Source organism: Lactuca sativa, chromosome 8 (assembly GCF_002870075.4).
Source record: "Lactuca sativa cultivar Salinas chromosome 8, Lsat_Salinas_v11, whole genome shotgun sequence".
NCBI classification, from domain to species: Eukaryota; Viridiplantae; Streptophyta; class Magnoliopsida; order Asterales; family Asteraceae; genus Lactuca; species Lactuca sativa.
The window spans coordinates 40,291,897-40,312,514 of record NC_056630.2 but is presented as its reverse complement, the minus strand read 5'-3'; the positions used below and the strand labels follow the sequence as shown (position 1 = coordinate 40,312,514).

Here is a 20,618-nt window from a genome sequence, read left to right as displayed (position 1 = left end):
AATTTACCCTTTTCTAAATAATTACAATCATCTTATTATTATTTGTATCTATTGAACTTTTTGAACAAGTTGCTCTCAACCTTTTTCTCAATCTTTTCATTCTAACTAATTATGGTAAGAAAGAAACCAAAGAATCCGAAATGGCATAAAAATGAAAAGATTAGAGAGAAGACACAAGGTACAAGATCTTCCATGCGATTGTTCAACTTCAATATGATTCTAAATATTTCCAAGTAAATCATCATACCCATAAACCCTAATAAGACGCCCCTCCTTCTCTACCATCTAGACACGTGGCATCAGCCACTCCTTCTTTCCTTTTTTTACCCGGATTTTCTTATTTTTCTATCCCCCTCTTCTCCAAGCAACATACAATACAACTCATCCCTCTCTCTTTCTACCCCCTCATCTCTTCGTTCATCCATCTTATATATCTAATTCTCGTAATCTTGGTTTCTAATCGTTTTCTCTGATAAACGAAATTGATTCACTTGCTGTAAACTCGCAATGAAACAGAGTATCAGCGGCGGTGGAGGTGGAGGCGGAGGCGGAGGCGTGTGTGGTGGCCGTGGGTTGAAAATTCCGAGTGAAGATGAGGTTGAAGTTATTAGTATTTTGATCAATCTACCGAATCTAATTTCGAAATCGGAGTTGCTAAGTAAATACAGTTTTACTTGGGGTCGAAAGAAGAAAAGATCTGTGTTGGTTCCGAAATCGGAATCGTCTCCGTCAACTCACCGTCAAATTAATGAGAGTAGACCGGAGAAAGTAAAGGCGGCCGAAGCTGATAAAAGCCCTTCAACGCCGCTGTGTTTCTTACCTAGTGGCAGCGGAAGCGACGGTGCTGCTGATAAGCCTAAACAACACTCATCTTCGAAGAAACATTCAAAGAGAAAGGTATACAGCGTTTTTTAGTTGAAATTCAATTAATAATCAGATGATTTTGGTAGGGTTCTTACATATTAGATTTATGGGTAACGATTCATCTTCAATCTTACATTTGGGTAACGATTTACATCTATATCTTCATCTTCTTGCTTCTTTTGTATGATTGTTTAATCTAATTTAGTTTTGGGTAACGATTCATCTTCAATTTTACATTTTGGGTGTTGAAGTTCCTTTCTTATTCATTGGTGGTTGAGATGCAATTGTTGTAAATCATACAAATCTGGAACGATATTTTGATTTGGTGAGAACATTGAAATTTGGGATTCTGTTCGATTGAAAATCTGACATCTGGATAATCGTCGATTTTTACATTATTTTTTTCTTGTGTTCTTTATCCTAAGATTCAGTTTTCTTAAACTGTTTTCCATGATTTTTACAGGCAACGAATGATTTGATTGAGAGATATCACGAAATGCAACAAGAAAGAGAAATCCTCGTAAGGGTATGCAATAATTTCATAATTTCGACTTTGACTTTGTTCTTGAAATCTTTTTTCATCTTAATTGATTTAATTAATTGATTAAACAGAAAATAAAAGCCATGGAGAATCATCGTGAAGAACTCATCGCTCAAAATCTGGAGTTGAAACGAAAAAGACAAGAGGTAATTAATAATACTAATAATAATAATATTACCCTCTTGAATTTTTTAAATTAAAACCTATTTTTTTCTGATTAAATTATTTAATTAAAATCTGCAGATAAATACGAGAAACATGGATGATCTTCACTTATGGAATAACTCTATGAGAATGAATCGTGATCAACAACATTATCATCGTCAACAACAACAACATCAACAAATTACCATGTATGCCCCTCCTCCGGCGGCGGCGCCGCCACAATTACAGCAGCATTGTCAACAATTTATGGTCGATCCGAACAACGGCAAAGTGGTGGCGGTGAGTTGCTCCGGTAAGAGTAACAATGGTGGTAGATTTGATTTCTTCAATCAGATTGATGCACGTGTCAAGATTCAAGGGGAGACTTTTGATTTCATGACTCCATCTCAGCCGTTGGATCAGAGTAAATATTTAGCGATGGATAATGATCAAAGGGTCAGAAGTGCAGCAGAGGCAAGAAGGTATCGGGTTATGAGGATGAAAGAGAACAAGAACTCTTCGTCGGCGATGAAATTGTCGAGAGGGTGTAGATGACGATGGCCGGCGATTAGGTTTTTTTCTTGACAGGGGTGATTTAGTAATTTCACTTAAAGAGATGGCTAAATTACAATAGATTATTTTTGCCTATTTTTGGGGTCATGGGTAGAGTTGTAATGATCCATTCACAACTAGTTTAAAGATTATTATTGAATTTTAAAATTCTATGTGCCTATTTCATTTAAATCTGGGCTATAAGTTTTGTTTAAATGTCATATTTTATATTTGAAGTCTATAAAAAATATATATTTTAAAATGGAGCAAGAATTATTAAGAAAATATTTTTGTGATGATGTCAAGTATTTTTTGTTTTTTAATCAAGCAGTGTTTCTTTCTCTTCACCTTAATATTCCTATAAAATCATTTATATTTTCTCTTCAACTTTATATATTTGTAGAAACAGAGAGTTTGAGTGTTTAGTCGTTAGGGGTGATTGGGTAAGTTATCTTAGAGATGTCTATACAATTATACTGATCCATCCGCGAACTAGTTCAAAAATATTCTTGAATTTAAAATTCTGTTTCGGCATGTTATTTAAAATTTAAGGATGCTGCTCATTTTATTTAGACTAGTGGATGCTAACAATTAGGTAAGGGGTGTTATCAAAAGAAATCATCTCATATGCCATGTCAAAATGGGGTTATAACACAAAATAATGCTATAACACCAAAAAGGAGGAAATGAACAATTTGTTATAACAACTTTAACTTTCCATGACATCATTTTTGATTTTTTTTTTTACTTTTTTTGTTTTTTTTTTCTTTTTCTCAATTTATTTATTTTTTATTGTTTTTCTTTTCAATATATATTTTTTTAATTACATTGGATTAATAAAAAAAAACGAAACATACAATTTAATTAATTCCTAGATTAACCATAACATTAAAAACTTAAATAAAAAAAAATTTACACGTCAAAAAAAAAATGTTGAACACAAAAAAATAAAAATAAAAAAATAAAAAACAATTGTCCTAAAAACTAAAAACTGATCAACTAGTTATCTAGATATTATCTTTCGATTTTTTCCTTCATCCTCTGGATCGATCGGTGTGTGTGTGTGTGTGTGTGTGTGTGTGTGTGGGGGGGGGGGGGGGGGGGGGGATCTCTTTCGATGTCGTCAGGGATATCATCCATATTTGCGTTGAGGTCGACGTTCATTCGTGTGTCGGAAACGTTAATGAACTAGAATTACGAGACATTTTTTAGTGTGCATCCCCCGATGTTAGCGTCTTATTCCATTTTGGATCTAGCCTAACAATCTTCCATATTTTTTCAAACTCGAAAACGTGCACTATTTCCACTTGATATTTTTCCCTCGTGGCTTTGGAAATATCAAAATCATTCGCACCACTTTACCTTTGCGATTCTAGTCTCATGAAAATCACATTAAACTTGGTGTACCGGCGGCTGATCGGAGTCCACTTGCTGCTAAGCATATCGATATTGCAATATGACTGTTTCTTCATAAGCGTGTGGAATTTGCCGAGCATGACTTCCCAAAACCCAGCTCTTCGCATATCATTTCCTACGGTTGAATTCTTTGAAGCCCCACACCACGTTACTGCCAAAGCGTACTCCTCCTCGGGTGTTCACCACAGTGGAGGATCTTCTTCCATATCCGCGACTACTTTCCCTTTCCTTATCCCTTTTCTTTTCCCTCTCCCTTTCCGACTGCCTCCCATTTGTGTTACATGAACAGTTTCTGGTGGTGGTTGTGTGGTTATTTGTTGCATGGAAGTGAAAGCACTGTAAAAGTTTTGTTAAATATTTTGGTTTTGCTGCATGTAAGGGGATGTAGCAAATTGCATTGGGGGTGAGTTTGAGTTGAGCAGGTTCTTATAACTTTTGTATTGTGCGAAACCCATCCAGATGGATATGTTTGTGTTTGGAGGCGAGGTGTTCGGGTTTTGCTCCATATTTGGTTGAAAGGAAAAGTGGTTTTTTTAAGTTGAAAATAGAATGAAGATGAGAAAAGATTGTGTAGTTAAAATTTTATGTTTGTATGTGTATTTATATGAAAAATAATAAAACTTATTTTTTTTTACATATTAGCCATTTTCCAACGGTAAAAAAAAATGGACCGTTATACGCGTTATCAAACATTATGGGGGCAACGAAGGGTAATGGCTTGGATCACAATGGAGGAAAACGAAATGAGCCGGGGGAGGGGGGGTGTTTCGTCGTTACCACGGTGTTGAAGGGAAGCCACGTCAGAAAAACGGTTGTGGGCGTTGCCCACACCGTTTAGTCTTAAAGTTTTATAAAAATTTAATCTAGTTTAATATTTTACTTTTGACATCAATACAAAATATTTCAAAACGGACAGAGAATTATAAGGAAAATATTAATGTGTATGTTGTCACATATTTTTGTTTCTAAACACTATCAAACATTGTTTCTTGCTCTTCGCCTTCGTATTTATAAAAACTCATTTATTTTTTCTGTTCAACACTATATTCTTAGAAGTGGATAGTTAGGGTTTTTATTGGCTATACCTGATTTTGTAATTTGAGAACATAGTTAGGAGCATTTATGCACCTATTTTGCATGTTTAATTTCGTCCTTTCATTGCATTCTATTTCTTAATTCTTGTATTTAGTTAATAGTTGGGGGCACTTGTATGTTTTATTTTGATCACATTTTGTGAATTATTTTGTAGGCATAGCGGGTATGCGAAGCAAGAAGCTATGGAGGTGAGCATGGAGCATGGAGCATGAAGCGAAGATGAATCGAACGTGTCACGAAAGAAAACATGAAAATATAACCCAAGTCGTTGCACTACATTATAGTAAATGACTACGTTTAAAACGTGATACGCATTATACCGACACGAGTTGTGTTTGTCATTTTCATCATATATTTGAGCAACACAACTTAGGTTGAAGATAAAATGAAAGTGGAATGAAGATCAAAGGTCATTGAAGTTTCAGTAATAAACGCAATCTGTTGCAGAAACTCATGGGCATCAGTTCAAAAGGCACATTCAACACATGACCGTGTGTTTCACCCAAGAGCGGTTACCATTTATGCTAAAATTGATAAATTTAGTTCATTTCACATATAGATAATTGTTGGAGCTTGTGTGAGCAATTTTTGGAGATTTTTGAAGGCGTCTAATCATTGCAAACATTAGTAATCCCAATTTGTAAGAGCATTAAACATTTCCAATTGCATCTCTTTGTTTGATTTTATTTTAGTTGTGTGTGGCTAAAACCCCTGGTTTCCGGTTATTTTTCAAAACATGCTGATTGTTTGACTTGAAGTATATAACTTGATGTTTGGTTTATGATTCTATTTTGGTGCTAATGTTTTTGTTTTAACTAGAAACCTTAATTTGATTTGTGTTTGATTGACTACTCATATGAATTGAATTCATGTGTAGTTAATTAACTTTTAGGATACCTAATCATTCTATAAAGTTAATGCTAGGTAACAAGCAATAAGTTTTATTATTATTATTATTATTAATATTATTATTTTTATTATTATTATATATCAAATGTTTTCACACTTTCGAACATATGAAAAGAAATGAACATTATTAGAAAGCTTGCATCAAACTTAATGTGGTTTTTCAATACAATCTAAGAGTGGTGTTTATGTTGAATTAGTGAAGCTAGGTTTAATCAAAGAATGTGTTTTGATTGGATAATTTGGCAAACGATAGGTATTAGAGCGTGTTAGTATCTTTCAGTACCAACATAAAATAGTGATCATGAATTGCATCAAGGCATAATCAGGATAAATGACAACATTGAAAACTAGAACTAGAACCGTTTCAACATATCTATTTAATTTTTTGCATGCTTTGAAATTGGATTGTTATTTATATTTTCAAACAAAAACCCCCTTTCGCAATGAAATTACCTTACGTAAAAAGGTGTAAACCATGATCGACGAATGCTTGTCTTGTACTACATTTTCAGTGCATTATTACAATGTATTTAAAATCTATTGTACATGTATTATTTGTTGGATTTGACACTCTAACAATAGATATCTAAATTAATTTTTTTTCCCAATTTTTGGGTTACTGATGCAGTTGAATGTGACTCATTTTGTTTAAAAGTTTTTATTAAATTCAATCTAGTTTAAGGGTTATATTTTACTTTTGAAGTCAATAAAAAAAACGGAGGCAAAATATAAGGAAAATATCTTCGTGTATGTTGTCATGTCCTTTAACTTCATATTTTTTGAAACTCGTTTATTTTTGTTTCTATTCTGCTTTATTTTAATATTTTCTTAGAAATGGATAGATACAATTTTTATTGGATATGGATGATTTGGTAATTTCATCTCAGATATGTCTAAATTACTATTGATTTTTTGCCTTTTGTTTTTGGATTATGGATGATGTTGTGATGATCTATTGATGAACTAGTTTAAAGTTTTTTCTTAAATTTAAAATAGAATTAAAAATTCTATTTGTGTATTTCATTAGATTTTAAGGGAAGTGGCTCATTCTGTTTATAGGTTTTATCTATTTTAATGATCATATTGTGTTCTTAATGTCAATAAAAAGTATTTTAAAACGGGGAGAAATTATAAAGTAAATATATTGGTGTGTTGTCACATATTTTGGTTACTAAACACAATGAGCATTGTTTCTTTCTCTTCAACTTTATATTTTAGAAATTAGGTGTGAGACCCATGTATTACACGGGTTGATATTAAAAAAATTAAACATTAAATTAAAGTGTAAATAAAAAATATTTTTTAATGTACAACTTCAAAATAAGAAATGAATAAGCGTATTTATTGGAATTTAATATCATATATAATATTTAATAATTTACATATATAAGTATATGACTTTAATTTTAAAAATTGAAACAAACCAAAAATTGACAAGTGGATAATATTTATTTTAAAATACCACAAAATGGCAAGTGTCAAAATTAATGAGAGATTGACATGTGGCAAAAAAAAACTTCATTTATTAAGGAGGATTCGATTGTACTTCTCTCTGTCTTTATATTCATAGAAATTGATAATTAGAGTTTTCATTGGTTAGGTTGATTTGGTTATTTTATCTAAGAGATGAAAAATTACAATAGACTATTTGTCTCTTTTCGGATTACGAATGTTATTGTAATGATCCACTGGTAAACTAGTCTAAAGATTATTCTTGAATTTAAATTTGGGAAATCTCCAATAAACTTCTAAAATTTTGGTGCAGTTTACGTTTTAGTCATAAAATAATTTTTTTTTATAAAAAATCCTTAAAACCGGCAAAAGTTTACATTTCGACAATTTTTAACCGGTTGGAACCGGTAATAGATTAATTTGCGACTATTTTGAAAATTGGTCTATAATATTGGGACATTTTTGCAAACAAAAATATTAGAACTTTTCTGCAAACAAAAACCTTATTATTATTATTATTATTATTATTATTATTATTATTATTATTATTATTATTATTATATTTTATAGAAAAATAAATAAATATACTATTTTTTAAATTCATTATTACTAATATTGTGAATAATACATATAAATGAAAAAAGAATATTAAAAACATTTTTTAAAGTTGAAAGTGGAACGGATGGTATTGAAATCATGAATATTTGCTTGTATATTCTCATTTTGTATATGGTCATTTTACATTTGTTATTATTGTTTTCAATTGAGAATATTAACACTTAACAATTTAAAAAAAGTTGTCTATTTTTCAAATTGTTTATAAATACTGATTTTGTGTCATGGACTATTAATATTATCATTAAATTTCCAGTTTTTTGCTTATTATTCTTAACTTGTAAGCGGACATTTCTTTTATATATATATATATATATATATATATATATATATATATATATATATATATATATATATATATATATATATATAGGATCAAGTCAAGTTTATAATTAAGTTTGCTACCACATGTATTAGTGTATGAGTGCGTGTTGTGTATGTATGTCTTGTGTGTAAGTATTTGTATTACCAACATGTGTGTTACTCTTTTTCAAGACTTTATTCATGTGGTTTTTTGAAACATAATAGATATAGTGTGATAAAACAAAATATGTCATATTAATTTTTATTAAACAATATATTGTAATTAATACTTTTAAATTTGGATACGAGTTACCTATATAGAAGTTTGTAATGGATATGTTGGATGTGAAAAGAAATCATTCCACCTTAAACAATTTTATATATACAAAGTGAGAAATCATTCTACCATAAACAATTTATAAACAATTTTACAAATAAGGTTGAATGTATTCGCATTGTTAAGCAACTTATTCTCTTAGTAATTCTCATACTATCCGCACAATAATTAGTTAGAATAATTGAACCTAGTTATCTCTCTCTCTCTCTCTCTCTCTCTCTCTCTCTATATATATATATATATATATATATATATATATATATATATATATATATATATATATATATATATATATATATATATATATATATATATATATATATATATATATATATATATATATATATATATACCGTTAAAAATAAAATAATTATCATTAAATATGAAATATTAATTCTTCAATAGTAAAATATTGTCATTAGTTTGAGTCGTATGATAAATGATACATTTATTATAATGTTTTAAGTTGAAAAATTATAATATCAGACAATAATATAATATAATTTACAAACTCAAATTCAAATTATTATAATTCAAGGTAAATAGTGATTAGAAGTTAATATCACAAAATTATTCATGTCAGGGTTAGAATTAAACATCTACAAGCTAAGAGGCAAAACCTCTATCAAGTGGTCGAGTCTCATATTGACACAAACAACACCTTAATAAAGTTGTAGGGACTAAAAGTGTCAATGACTAAAGAACTCTGACAAAAACACAAAGACAATAAAATTTACTATTTCTAAGCCTATTGTCGAATAATATATATATATATATATATATATATATATATATATATATATATATATATATATATATATATATATATATATATATATATATATATATATATATCGTTAAAAATAAAATATTGTCATTAAATATGAAATATTAATTCTTCAACAGTCTAATATTGTCAATAGTTTGAATCGTGTGATAAATGTTACATTTATTATAATGTTTTAAGTTGAAAAATTATAATAACAGACAATAATTTAATGCAGTTTACAAACTTAAATTCAAATTATTATAAATCAAGGTAAATTGTTATTTTGAAGCACACGATCTCAAAGGTTTCTATTTAACTCTTGTGTATGAATAAAATCATGTATTATTTTTTACATAATATTATTATTTTAATTATTATTATAATTAAATAACTAACAAAAGAAACCATAACTTTAATCATTTGCAATAGAAATCATGATGGTTAGTCGATATAACTATTTATCTTAAACCATGTATGTAATTGGAGTAAAGGTCCATCTTATTGTTTGAAGATAAGGATCATATTTTATCAAAAACATGGCTAATACAAGGTTAATTAAGAGGGCTCGTGCTTTTGTATACCTACAAATGATATTCATCAATTAATAACAACATTAAAAAATATCAGATTTCAATATAAGCAACACAATCTACCGCAATTAAAAATTTTATTCGGCCTGAAACAAAAGTAATAAATGATATGCAATTAGCTCTGATAGAAATGTTTTTCTTGAAGAAACATATTGTTTACACATACAAGTTTGTTGTTTTAGTATGTTACCTTGGTTTGAAGCATATATTTTAGGCCATATGTTATACAGATATATTCATGCCAATCAAGGGTGGAGCCACCTTAGGACCAAGGTAGTTCTAAGCCCATCCTCAAATTTTTATTTCTTTTAGCATTTCAAAATAAAATAATATTTGGGTGTAAGTTATTTGAAAAACATATGTAGTGCAGTTGGCAAGGCACTATAATATCACCTCCTTAAACACTATGAGATTGATTTCATGGCCTTACATTTTGGCATGCTTTTTTTAAATAATTCATTTTTAAAGTTACATTTCGACCCCTTATATTTATCAGTTAAATTTCTATAGTAAGTTATATATATATATATATATATATATATATATATATATATATATATATAAGGAACACCCTAAAAAAAATTGGCTACGCCCCTGATGTCAATATATTATGTAAGAGGATAAAAAAAGTGTGAAGACAAGGAAGCATGGTTCTGTTGTGGCTTCTTTGTTGTGAAACACTAACCCTTGTTGGCCTCCTATTTCTTCTCATGATGATGCGATATTAATGGCGATAGTGGTCGAGAGTGTAACACCTGGTTTCTTGTATGTTGATTTTCTGTTGATCATATTTAAGCTAGGTTTTAATTAGGGTTTTGGGCAAGGGCAGTTTTAGGGGAGGTCCACAGTGGCACCGACAACCCTTGAATTTTCTGGGCGCAGTGGAAAATTTTCGGATTTTTTTATTTTTTTCTATTATCAACCCTGACTTTCCCGTGACACCCCTACTATGAAATTTTGCGTCAGCCCCTGGTTGTGGGAGGATCTCGATGAGGTTACTTGATCGTCACGAAGCGTGCTATGTCATTAAGTAGTGACACGACCTTATATAAGTCGCGGTGCAAGGCCGCAATCAACCCAACCCCTAATCCCGGGCTTTAGGCCCTATATAATAACACTTACTCCTAGTGTTTTGAGCCAGTCTTAGCCTCCACCATCTGTAAACAAAACCATCACCTTTAAGCCTCCATTAGTGAAATATTGGTGCATTTGTGAGAGCCTTAAAGAGAAACCTAGCTTGTGGTACTTGGAGGAGTTCATTCCAACTCAAGATTCTAGCTTACTGTAACACCTATTTTTCGGATTTGATCAGTGGAAGACTCAAGGACTCGAAGGATAATTATTTTGGGGAAAACCTTTAGCCATGACACAGTAAGTTGTTGACCATGGCGTGGCCAAGTTTTCCAAATAAAGAATGCATTTGAGCATTGACCATGGCATGGTCAAGTGTCCATCATGTCGTGGTGGTAACAAATCCCTAAACCCTAGAGTTCGAGCTTTGGACCCTATTTAAGCGACATGTTGGCTAGGGTTTCACCTCATTTCATCCTTCCTCTCCACAGAAGCAAAACCTAGCTACTCTTTGAGTTTTTTGTGAGAATCTTGGCATTTTGGTGTATTTTAGTGAAAGTATCAAGGTGTTGAGGTGCAAGCAAGTAAGATCCAGTGATTGTGCAACTTTCTCTTCAGTCCTGGACCTTGTTAAGCATTCAATACTCTACCTTTATGTTTAATTTCCTTTGGATCTAGTAAATGAGAAAGTTTCATATTGCTGTGTAACTCTTGAAAGGTTGGAATTGATAAATTTGGCAACTTTATCACTCTCTAAGGTCCCTAGTGCATCATATGTTTTGGATCTAAAGTGAATCACTTGTTTGATGCCATGCATGGGGTTTGTGTGACATCCCCTATTTTTCAGAAACGAAAAAAACTTTTTCTTTATGTTTTCAAAAACCATAACATCTTTGTTTGCGGAAAATCGAAGTATATTAAAACATTTTGAGTACAAATGTTTTTTTTCAAAATAGTAAACTTTAAGGATGTTATAATCAATACACAACATAGTTACAACGTGAAGACCTATGGTCCAGAACACTATTGTAGGCTTTCTCTTTAATCACTCAACATCTTATTCAAGTCTCTAATAGTCTTAACATCGTTACATGTGATACATATAATTTGAGTGAGTTAGGTTGGGAAACCTGGTAAGATACATAGGGTTTTCAATCCCATAATATTATTATGGCACTACTCCATATTTAACAAACTTGCAAAACCAACTGTTAGCAAATAATATTTCAATAATATCTATAAGACACTATACTCTTAGTTACTCATCCTGTCAATCCTCACACCTATACAGAGATCCTTCAAGATCTAACTTGATGGATCCTTCTAAGCAACGAGTAGACTAAACTGTCTCAGGGATTCCTTAACAGTAAGTTAGTAGAGACAACCATGGGGGGTGGAGTACATCGAATGAACATACAATCCTATTTATTTGGATCAGTACAATTCATTAACACCACAAGATTGAGTTTAGTTAAGGTGGCCATATATACTCTGCTAGATAACTCAGAAATACCTAGTTGTGGTTTGATATATACGCACCCTATTCGGCTGACAAAGCAAAAAAGTTTAATTTTTTTATCTTCTATCGGGGTCGAAGAACACTTGGACTGACATGGCTGGAGCTTTCTTGGATAAATTATATCCCATTTCTAGAGTCTCAAAACATAGAAACGAGATTTGTGGAATCTGTCAAGGCCAAAATGAAAGTTTTCATGATTATTGGGAGAGGTTTAATAGTCTATGGGTTGCCTACATTATCAAATTCTCGAACAACTCCTCATCCAACATTTCAATAAGGGTTTGTTACCAATGGACAGAAGACTTGATGCTTCAAGTGGTGGGGATGTCTTTAGCAAAACACAATAACAACTAGACAACTCTTCACTGGGCACTCATATATAGTGATTGGCTTCTTCGCATGCATGCCAATTTTTGGTACTTTGTGGTGGATTCTTGTTGATGGTTGTGATTCATGAACTCTCCCTTCATGGTGCAAAGTTGTTCTTTTTTTAACCTAGCTTTGCTCTTTTGGCCAGAGTAATCATCATATTTGTGCAATCATCATCCTCAAATCATAAGTGCTTCAACAAATCATTTGATGAGTAGTCCTTATATTTATGCAATCATTCTCTCAGAGAAATCTTTCTAAGAGGGTGTGCAATAATTACACCTGCGCTTAGAGAAATCTTTCCAAGAGAGTATACAATAATCACACACGTGGAGTATGCAATAATCACACACGTGGAAGAGTTATGATAGAGAGAAGGAAAGCACAATCAACTTGTTGAGTAAAATCTAAAACCAATGCACGTGCTCCAAGATTGGTCTTTATTTGGAACTCTCGGTACTTTGGCGCAAAGTACTTGTTAGTATCTTTCTCATGTGTCATATACTTGAGCTCCTACGCTTTTTGTAGCTCTTTAGGATATGTGACCGATGTGTACATATCATAAAGGTTGTTAAATAAGAAATTATTTATGTGTTCAACGCATGATCACTCAGATTCTCTATGTACAGCCACAACCCTCGATTTTCATAGATCGAAAATTTATTTCAGATTGGTTCCTTTTCTACTTCATGATTAGATCAACTAGAAAAAGGGACGATTTAGGGTCAAGAGGGGATCTCGATATTTAGGTTAGGCATGTCACACATTTTGGCTAAGAAGGAATGACTGATATGAAGTTTTAACGTGCACGCCTAACTAAATCCCTCCATTTCGTGAACATCATGTCAGCGTCCTCGGCCCGACTAGGCAACAGAGGCGTATGTACACAGTGCTAAGGTGGGTCTTAGGACCCACCTAATTTTGCAACTTATATTATAAATTATACCTAGAAAAATTAGGAACTACCTTAGAAGTTTTAAAGGACATACCTCCAATTTCCACCCCATAGCCCACAAGTTTGTGACATTTATCTATTTCCAAGTTTATATAATTAGTAGAGATTTGAGAATATTTGATTGATAATAAAACGTGATAATAAAACGTATGTTGGTTCTAAAGTTTTAAACTGATATTCTCATCATTTAGCCTTCAAAATCAATGTCCCAACTCATGTGTCACAAGTGATGGTAATTACAATACAATATATTACTTAATTACTTATCTTATGAATTTGTTTGTGCATTTTAAGTATTAAACATACATATATTAAATCGTCATATTGCTACCGAAAAATGTTGTGTATATCAATTTAATGTTATGTTTGCTAGTTACGGTTAGTGACTATTTTGAAATTAATGTTGTTAGTTACAATTAGCATGGTTAGTTCAATAGTTACGGAAATAATATGTTTTAGAAAGTATCGATAACGATACAATGAATATATTTCAAGATATACGACATTGTCGTGTATAATTGTAAGAAAATTAATATAATTATTGATATGTTTAAAAAAAATTATTTATACAACAAGATCAACAACTAGTAATTTTTTACTCTTTCATTTTTTTTTCAGTTTCAGAAAACCATGTGGTTTTCGGTTCTAGATTCGTCACTCCTAAGCAAGCTTTTAACCTGCGGTGAAGGCTTTAAAAGATTAAGAGAAGGAAAGCCTTAAAGCCTCACAGAAATGCTCTTCATCTCACTGTATGGGGAAAAATGCCAACTTGCAATTTACCCTTCCAGAATTTCCAACAATTAGCATAAGACATATCATATTACCATCTCATATAAAGATGGTATCATTTTGATTATGATGTGGATGTTCCACCACTTTCCCATAATGTGTACGAGATTCATGCACGGAAACCTTTCTCCCAAACTTTGTCTTAGTTGCAAACATTCTAAAATTTCTGATCCAAATATCACAAAGACGTGTAAATAGCTTCTCCATGTCGTTGATACGAATAAACCAAATAAAAACCAAATCGCTTCCCAATCTTAATTTGATTGAGATTAGCCGCGTATTCGAAGTTCACTGTTTTAGTTTAAGAATTTATTATTATTATTATTATTATTATTATTAGTTTAGCTTACCTCATAGTACACATAAAAAGATTAAATAATTTGGTTATATTTAAACAAATTATATCCATTATTAGAGAGAGAAGTTGGTTTTTAGAAATGTGTGAAAAATACACATCCACATTTTTTAATTGGCTCAAAAAAGTCCAGCATTTTGTCCCTTTGTTGCCAATCACCCATCATGTAGGGTAACCTCACTACACTTCATTAACCATTCTATAAAAAATAATTAAAAAAATGAATCTTAAAATACTTATATAAAAAGTAAAAATCACCCATAAAGATCATACGCAAAAACTCAATCAACCAACAAAACAGTAAAGAGTACAATCGAAATCGCATCACATAGCAAAACGACAACAAAAAGTGAGACTTTACCAGTTTACAGTTTACTCCTCCACGCCGCCGTCGTATTCCTCCTCCTCGTCCTCCTCGTCCTCCTCCACCGTTGCATCTTGGTATTGTTGATACTCCGCCACCAAATCATTCATGTTACTCTCCGCTTCAGTGAATTCCATTTCATCCATTCCTTCACCGGTGTACCAATGCAAGAACGCCTTCCGCCTAAACATCGCCGTGAACTGCTCGCTCACTCGTCTGAACATCTCCTGAATCGAAGTCGAGTTTCCGATGAACGTCGAACTCATTTTCAGTCCAGTCGGTGGAATGTCACAGACGCTGGATTTCACGTTGTTTGGAATCCATTCCACAAAGTAAGATGAGTTCTTGTTTTGAACGTTCATCATCTGTTCATCCACCTCTTTCGTGCTCATCTTCCCCCTGAACATGGCGGACGCCGTCAGGTAGCGTCCGTGACGTGGATCTGCTGCGCACATCATGTTTTTGGAGTCCCACATTTGTTGAGTTAGTTCTGGAACGGTGAGTGAGGTGTATTGCTGGGACCCACGAGATGTGAGAGGTGCGAAACCGACCATGAAGAAATGGAGACGAGGGAATGGGATTAGGTTAACTGCTAGCTTCCGGAGGTCGGAGTTCAGTTGGCCGGGAAACCTCAAACAGCAAGTTACGCCGCTCATTGTTGCAGAGATCAAGTGGTTGAGATCACCGACTGTAAAGCAAAATGATGAAATAAAACGATGAATCGTAAACGAATTGATGAAAAAACGAACTTACAACTTGGATTGCTGAGTTTCAATGTTCTGAAACAGATGTCGTAGAGTGCTTCGTTGTCGAGAACCATACATTCATCGGCATTTTCGATCAACTGGTGCACCGAGAGTGTTGCATTGTAGGGTTCGACAACTGTGTCAGAGACTTTTGGTGAAGGAAAAACTGAGAACGTAAGCATCATTCGATCGGGATATTCCTCTCTGATCTTCGAAATCAAAAGTGTTCCCATGCCGGAACCTGTACCTCCTCCGAGCGAATGGCAGACCTGAAAACCTGCAAAATTGGATCAAACAAAAACCACACAAAGCAATTTCAACATGAGATCAAACACGAACACATAATTTATGACGATTTACAGTATTACACACAAAAATTCATATCAATACTGATGTCGGTAAACACAAAAAAAATGCGTTTCGAAATGAATAGTGTCAGAGATCGGGATTCGAATTGTATACGGAGTGAAATATTATCATATACCTTGCAACGAATCGCAATTCTCAGCCTCCTTACGAACAACGTCGAGAACTGAATCAATCAACTCAGCGCCTTCAGTATAATGTCCTTTAGCCCAATTATTTCCGGCACCGGATTGCCCGAACACAAAGTTATCCGGCCGAAAGATCTGCCCATTGGAACCAGATCTAATACTCTCCATAGTCCCAGGCTCGAGATCCATAAGCACAGCCCGAGGAACATACCGGCCACCGGAAGCTTCATTGAAGTAAACGTTGATACGTTCAAGTTGTAGATCAGCAGTCGTTCCACTGTAACTTCCGGTGTGATCAATGCCGTGTTCATCACAGATAACTTCCCAAAACTTTGTACCGATTTGGTTGCCGCATTGGCCTCCTTGGATGTGCAAGATTTCTCTCATGATTTCTGGAGAAGATGATGCGAGATTGCGGTTGATATATAGAGATGAAGGAACAGATCGATAGATCTAAAGCGGTGGGAGAGAGAGAGAAAGAGAGAGAATCGGAGTTGAAAGGATCGTGGATGATGGGGGTTGACGGTGGTAGGAAATTGAGGGCCCAAATGGCGCCAGGGTATTGATATTGAAAATGCTTTTCAGGTTTAAAACTTTCCCTAATTGCAACTCTCACCCCTCAACTATTGTTTTCTCCACAAAAGATCATGTTTGAAAAAATATATTTATAGAATGATTGATAAATTGAATGATTTGGGAATATTATAAAGATCCAATTCGCGTTAATAGAATAAAAATATTTATAGAATGAATAAACTGAGAAAATATGTAATAATAGTAAATCGATTTTTTATTGATAAAGATCACACTCAATCCCGTGAATGTAGTAAACCAACCAATAGGGATGATCCAACTAGTTGAATGGTAAAAGTAAAACAAATGAAGAACTAAAGCCGGTAATATGTAAAGTCGGTGGAATCATATTCATGTCATAAATACAAGGTGTCATCAACGTGTGTTGATTGTTCACTCTAATATTAAATTATAAAAAGCTTAGTGAAATTAATCAATCATTGTGGACAAAATAAATAAAAGAAGATTTACTATTTCTAAAGATTATAAAGACAGTATGAAACTAAAATATAAAGACGGTATATATATTTAATATATACATATAAAATCAATTTCTAATTAAAGAAACCATATGATAAAATAAATTGGTATTGGCAATTTGACCCATGGCCTGCCGCCTGCAGCCTGCCTTTGACTTATTCGGTGGCAAGTTTGCAAATAAACAAAATGCTTCATATTCGAATTGCTAGATTATATAAAAAAAGTTACACTTACTAATATTACTAATATTAACATGCCACTTTTATAAATGTGTCATTTTTATTTATTTTAAGCATAAGGCTAACCTAAAATGTTAAACGACTTAAATCTACAACTCATCATAAAAATAAAAAAATAAAAAGCATATTTACCAAATTATGTTAAAAGTCTTTAACTACTTAATTCAACATTACAAACATATGATCACGAATTAAATCTGGAAATAAAAGGACAATTTTAAAAAACACATTATATTATACGAATAATACAAGAAATTGAAGTAAATAATAAATATCACTAACGCTGCTGAAGGAGTACTTCATTGCAATACTTCTTGAAATTTAAACATTCTTCCATAAGATACTCACTGTTAGAATCAGCAAACTTCATGAGAACATATATATATATATATATATATATATATATATATATATATATATATATATATATATATATATATATATATATATATATATATATATATATATATATATATATATATATATATATTAAGTTTTATTAAAAAAAAAAAAAACTTACAAGATTCTCTCTGTCATTTCTGCCACATCCCACCTTGGACTCCATGGATAATCTTGTAAAATAGCTGACTTTATGGGTGCATTACCAGGTGGAGAGTGAAAATGCTTCATAAAATAAAAATAAAAAATAAAAATAAAAATAAAAAACATGTCGATAGTACGTTCCTATTTTTAAAGGGATATGGAACCTGAGAACTTTGAAGAATGAGAGCAGGTTGTTGCCTAGGGAACTGAAGTGGAAGTGAAAAGTGCACCTATAAAACATAAAATATGAAATTTATTTAACAAATTTTATGACTTTATAAAATTATAACACCAGAAATTTTATAACTTTATAAAACTGTCATAATTGATAATACCAGAAATGTAAATACACCAGAGCAAGCTAGAAATGTTGCCTTCCTGCAAAATACCTGGTAAAACAAATATAAAATATTAATCGAATAAAATAAAAGTTTATTAAATTCAAAATGTAAAAAATTTACATACTGGGTCAGCTTCTAGTGGTCTTCCAAAAGGAATAGCTAATGCTGTAATGAACTTTCTTCTAACTTCAATTGATGAAATAGCATCTCTTATCTATAAAATTAATAAAAAAAATTAAGAAACAAAAACAAGTAATGAAAGTATATTGCTATTTCTTGAATGTACAATGTTGTAATAGAAGAGAATAAAATATTAACCTGTGATTGAAGAATCTCCTCTAAATTGGGAAGATATTCAGCCATGCACCTTTAAACAAAATCAAAAATCAATATTTCAAATGTCTTAGGTGTTGTTTCTTTTAGGGTAAAATAGTCATTTAAGAAAAAAGAAACAGGGGCTTACATTCCTTCCAACCAAGGAGGAAGTCTGAAGTCATCAATGGAGAATAAAGACTTCAACTCAGGGGTAGATACTAATTTTAAACGTGGAGCTGAACTCATTGCTGAAAACTTTCTACCCACAGGATATATAACCTGAATTGATTCAACACAAAAAGAGAAATGATATATATATATATATATATATATATATATATATATATATATATATATATATATATATATAAACAAGATTTTACCTGTAAGTATATCTTCTGTTGATGACGCCAGGTGGACCCTGCAACCATTTTGTTCAAATCCATCTCCAACAAAGGCACTGCAAATTTTACCTCTTCTGGCTACACTACAGTTGAATAATAACATCATTACAAAATTTAAAATTTTGATAATGAAGTGAAAGTATATAATAACTCATATGAAAATCAAAATACCTTGTCAAAACCAGAGCTCATATACATTTCGATTCCCTCTTGAGAATAAATGGTGTTGATTTCAAACTTTAGTCTTTCATCATCAACATTTCCAACACGTTTTTTCTGGTATGCCATGTATAAATTTCTGCGGTGGAGAACATAATCATTTACATATACTAAATGGGAAATTATCCATAATGCAAATACCTAAGTTCATGAATCAGAGACAATAGCTTAGTTGGATCTTTGCAATTCCAATCAGATAAACTGTTCTTGGGTTTCAGGTCTCCTTCTCCACCAGCGTGGTATGGTCTGAAGCTTTCATCTTCAGGTCCAAAAATGATATCTGGTGCCAACAATGGGAATTGTGCATTGTAGATAACATCCCCTGTAATTACAACACCAAATCTGAATACAAAATCCGCATGAATGTGAGAGGATATTTCTGATCATAAAACGAAAAATGTTTTTTTCTATTCTAAATGTAGAGAGTACATCAACGAGCAAAAGAATCGGTTTCTACTGAATAACAAATCAACTGAAAATGCAAAAAGGAAACTGGTAAACTGACATTTGATGTAATCGAGACAAAAAGGAATTGCCAAGGTAAATCGATCAAGGAAACCAGGATTTTTGGAACCAGACCACATTTGCTCAACCTGCAGAAAACAAGACAAGAAATCAAATGAGAAACACGAACCTTTGATTCTGACTTAGGGTTTTTCAAGTTCAATTGTAAAGCTTGATGTAACCCTAAATGCGGAAATCGCGTACCTTGATGGAGTGAGGAGAATGAGTGAGGAGGTAATTGAGTTGCGCGTAGATGATCGGAGGCATACTATCAACCGCCATGGTCTCCAGATGGTGTGTGATTTTGGTCCGTCGTCGAATTCCACCGATCAATTTTGGGTTTAGCTCTGCGTCACCAGAGGGGTTTCAACGGTGTAATTAATCCACCCTATGACGTAATCGTAGAAAACCCAAAAAAAAAAAAAAAAAAAACGTGGTTTGATTTAGGAGCTATGCCTATTTGGTACATTGTACTTTGTAGCCACCAATCTTTCAGTTTTTACCTTTTCTATAAAAATGACCATCAAGCATAAGCTTTGAAGGTTGCCATTTACCTAATTTGACTTTAAGCATTGAATAAATACTGAAGTATTTTTTTTTACCACTTTAAATAAATACTATATTTTTCCAAAAAAATCATATTTTTCAAAAAAAAAATACCCAAATTTTCAAAGTATAACTGTTTTTTATATAAATTTCAAATTTTTAACCTTTCATCAACTACTATAAATATCAAACATCGTCTTTTAAT

The 20,618-nt window shown here is 32.2% G+C and overlaps 3 protein-coding genes across 3 annotated transcripts; 1 reads left to right on the top strand and 2 right to left on the bottom strand.

The window, feature by feature from the left end:
• The first annotated feature begins 250 nt into the window (after positions 1 to 250).
• On the top strand, positions 251 to 2,293 carry LOC111914272 (uncharacterized). The gene is made up of 4 exons (XM_023910047.3): positions 251 to 897; positions 1,328 to 1,390; positions 1,477 to 1,551; positions 1,649 to 2,293. The coding sequence occupies exons 1-4, from the start codon at positions 508 to 510 to the stop codon at positions 2,102 to 2,104; spliced, it is 984 nt and encodes a 327-aa protein (XP_023765815.1). The 5' UTR covers positions 251 to 507; the 3' UTR covers positions 2,105 to 2,293.
• Positions 2,294 to 14,857: 12,564 nt separating this feature from the next.
• Positions 14,858 to 16,806, bottom strand: LOC111914273 (tubulin beta chain). The gene is made up of 3 exons (XM_023910048.3): positions 16,240 to 16,806; positions 15,763 to 16,032; positions 14,858 to 15,697 (listed from the first exon to the last, which is right to left on the bottom strand). Exons 1-3 carry the CDS (start codon positions 16,634 to 16,636, stop codon positions 15,018 to 15,020), a joined length of 1,347 nt encoding a protein of 448 aa, XP_023765816.1. The 5' UTR covers positions 16,637 to 16,806; the 3' UTR covers positions 14,858 to 15,017.
• Positions 16,807 to 17,668: 862 nt separating this feature from the next.
• On the bottom strand, positions 17,669 to 20,297 carry LOC111914274 (uncharacterized). Its single transcript, XM_023910049.3, has 12 exons — positions 20,072 to 20,297; positions 19,869 to 19,956; positions 19,505 to 19,685; positions 19,316 to 19,442; positions 19,124 to 19,222; positions 18,889 to 19,019; positions 18,744 to 18,792; positions 18,550 to 18,639; positions 18,420 to 18,473; positions 18,249 to 18,314; positions 18,062 to 18,165; positions 17,669 to 17,888 (listed from the first exon to the last, which is right to left on the bottom strand). Exons 1-12 carry the CDS (start codon positions 20,147 to 20,149, stop codon positions 17,819 to 17,821), a joined length of 1,137 nt encoding a protein of 378 aa, XP_023765817.2. The 5' UTR covers positions 20,150 to 20,297; the 3' UTR covers positions 17,669 to 17,818.
• Positions 20,298 to 20,618: the final 321 nt, after the last annotated feature.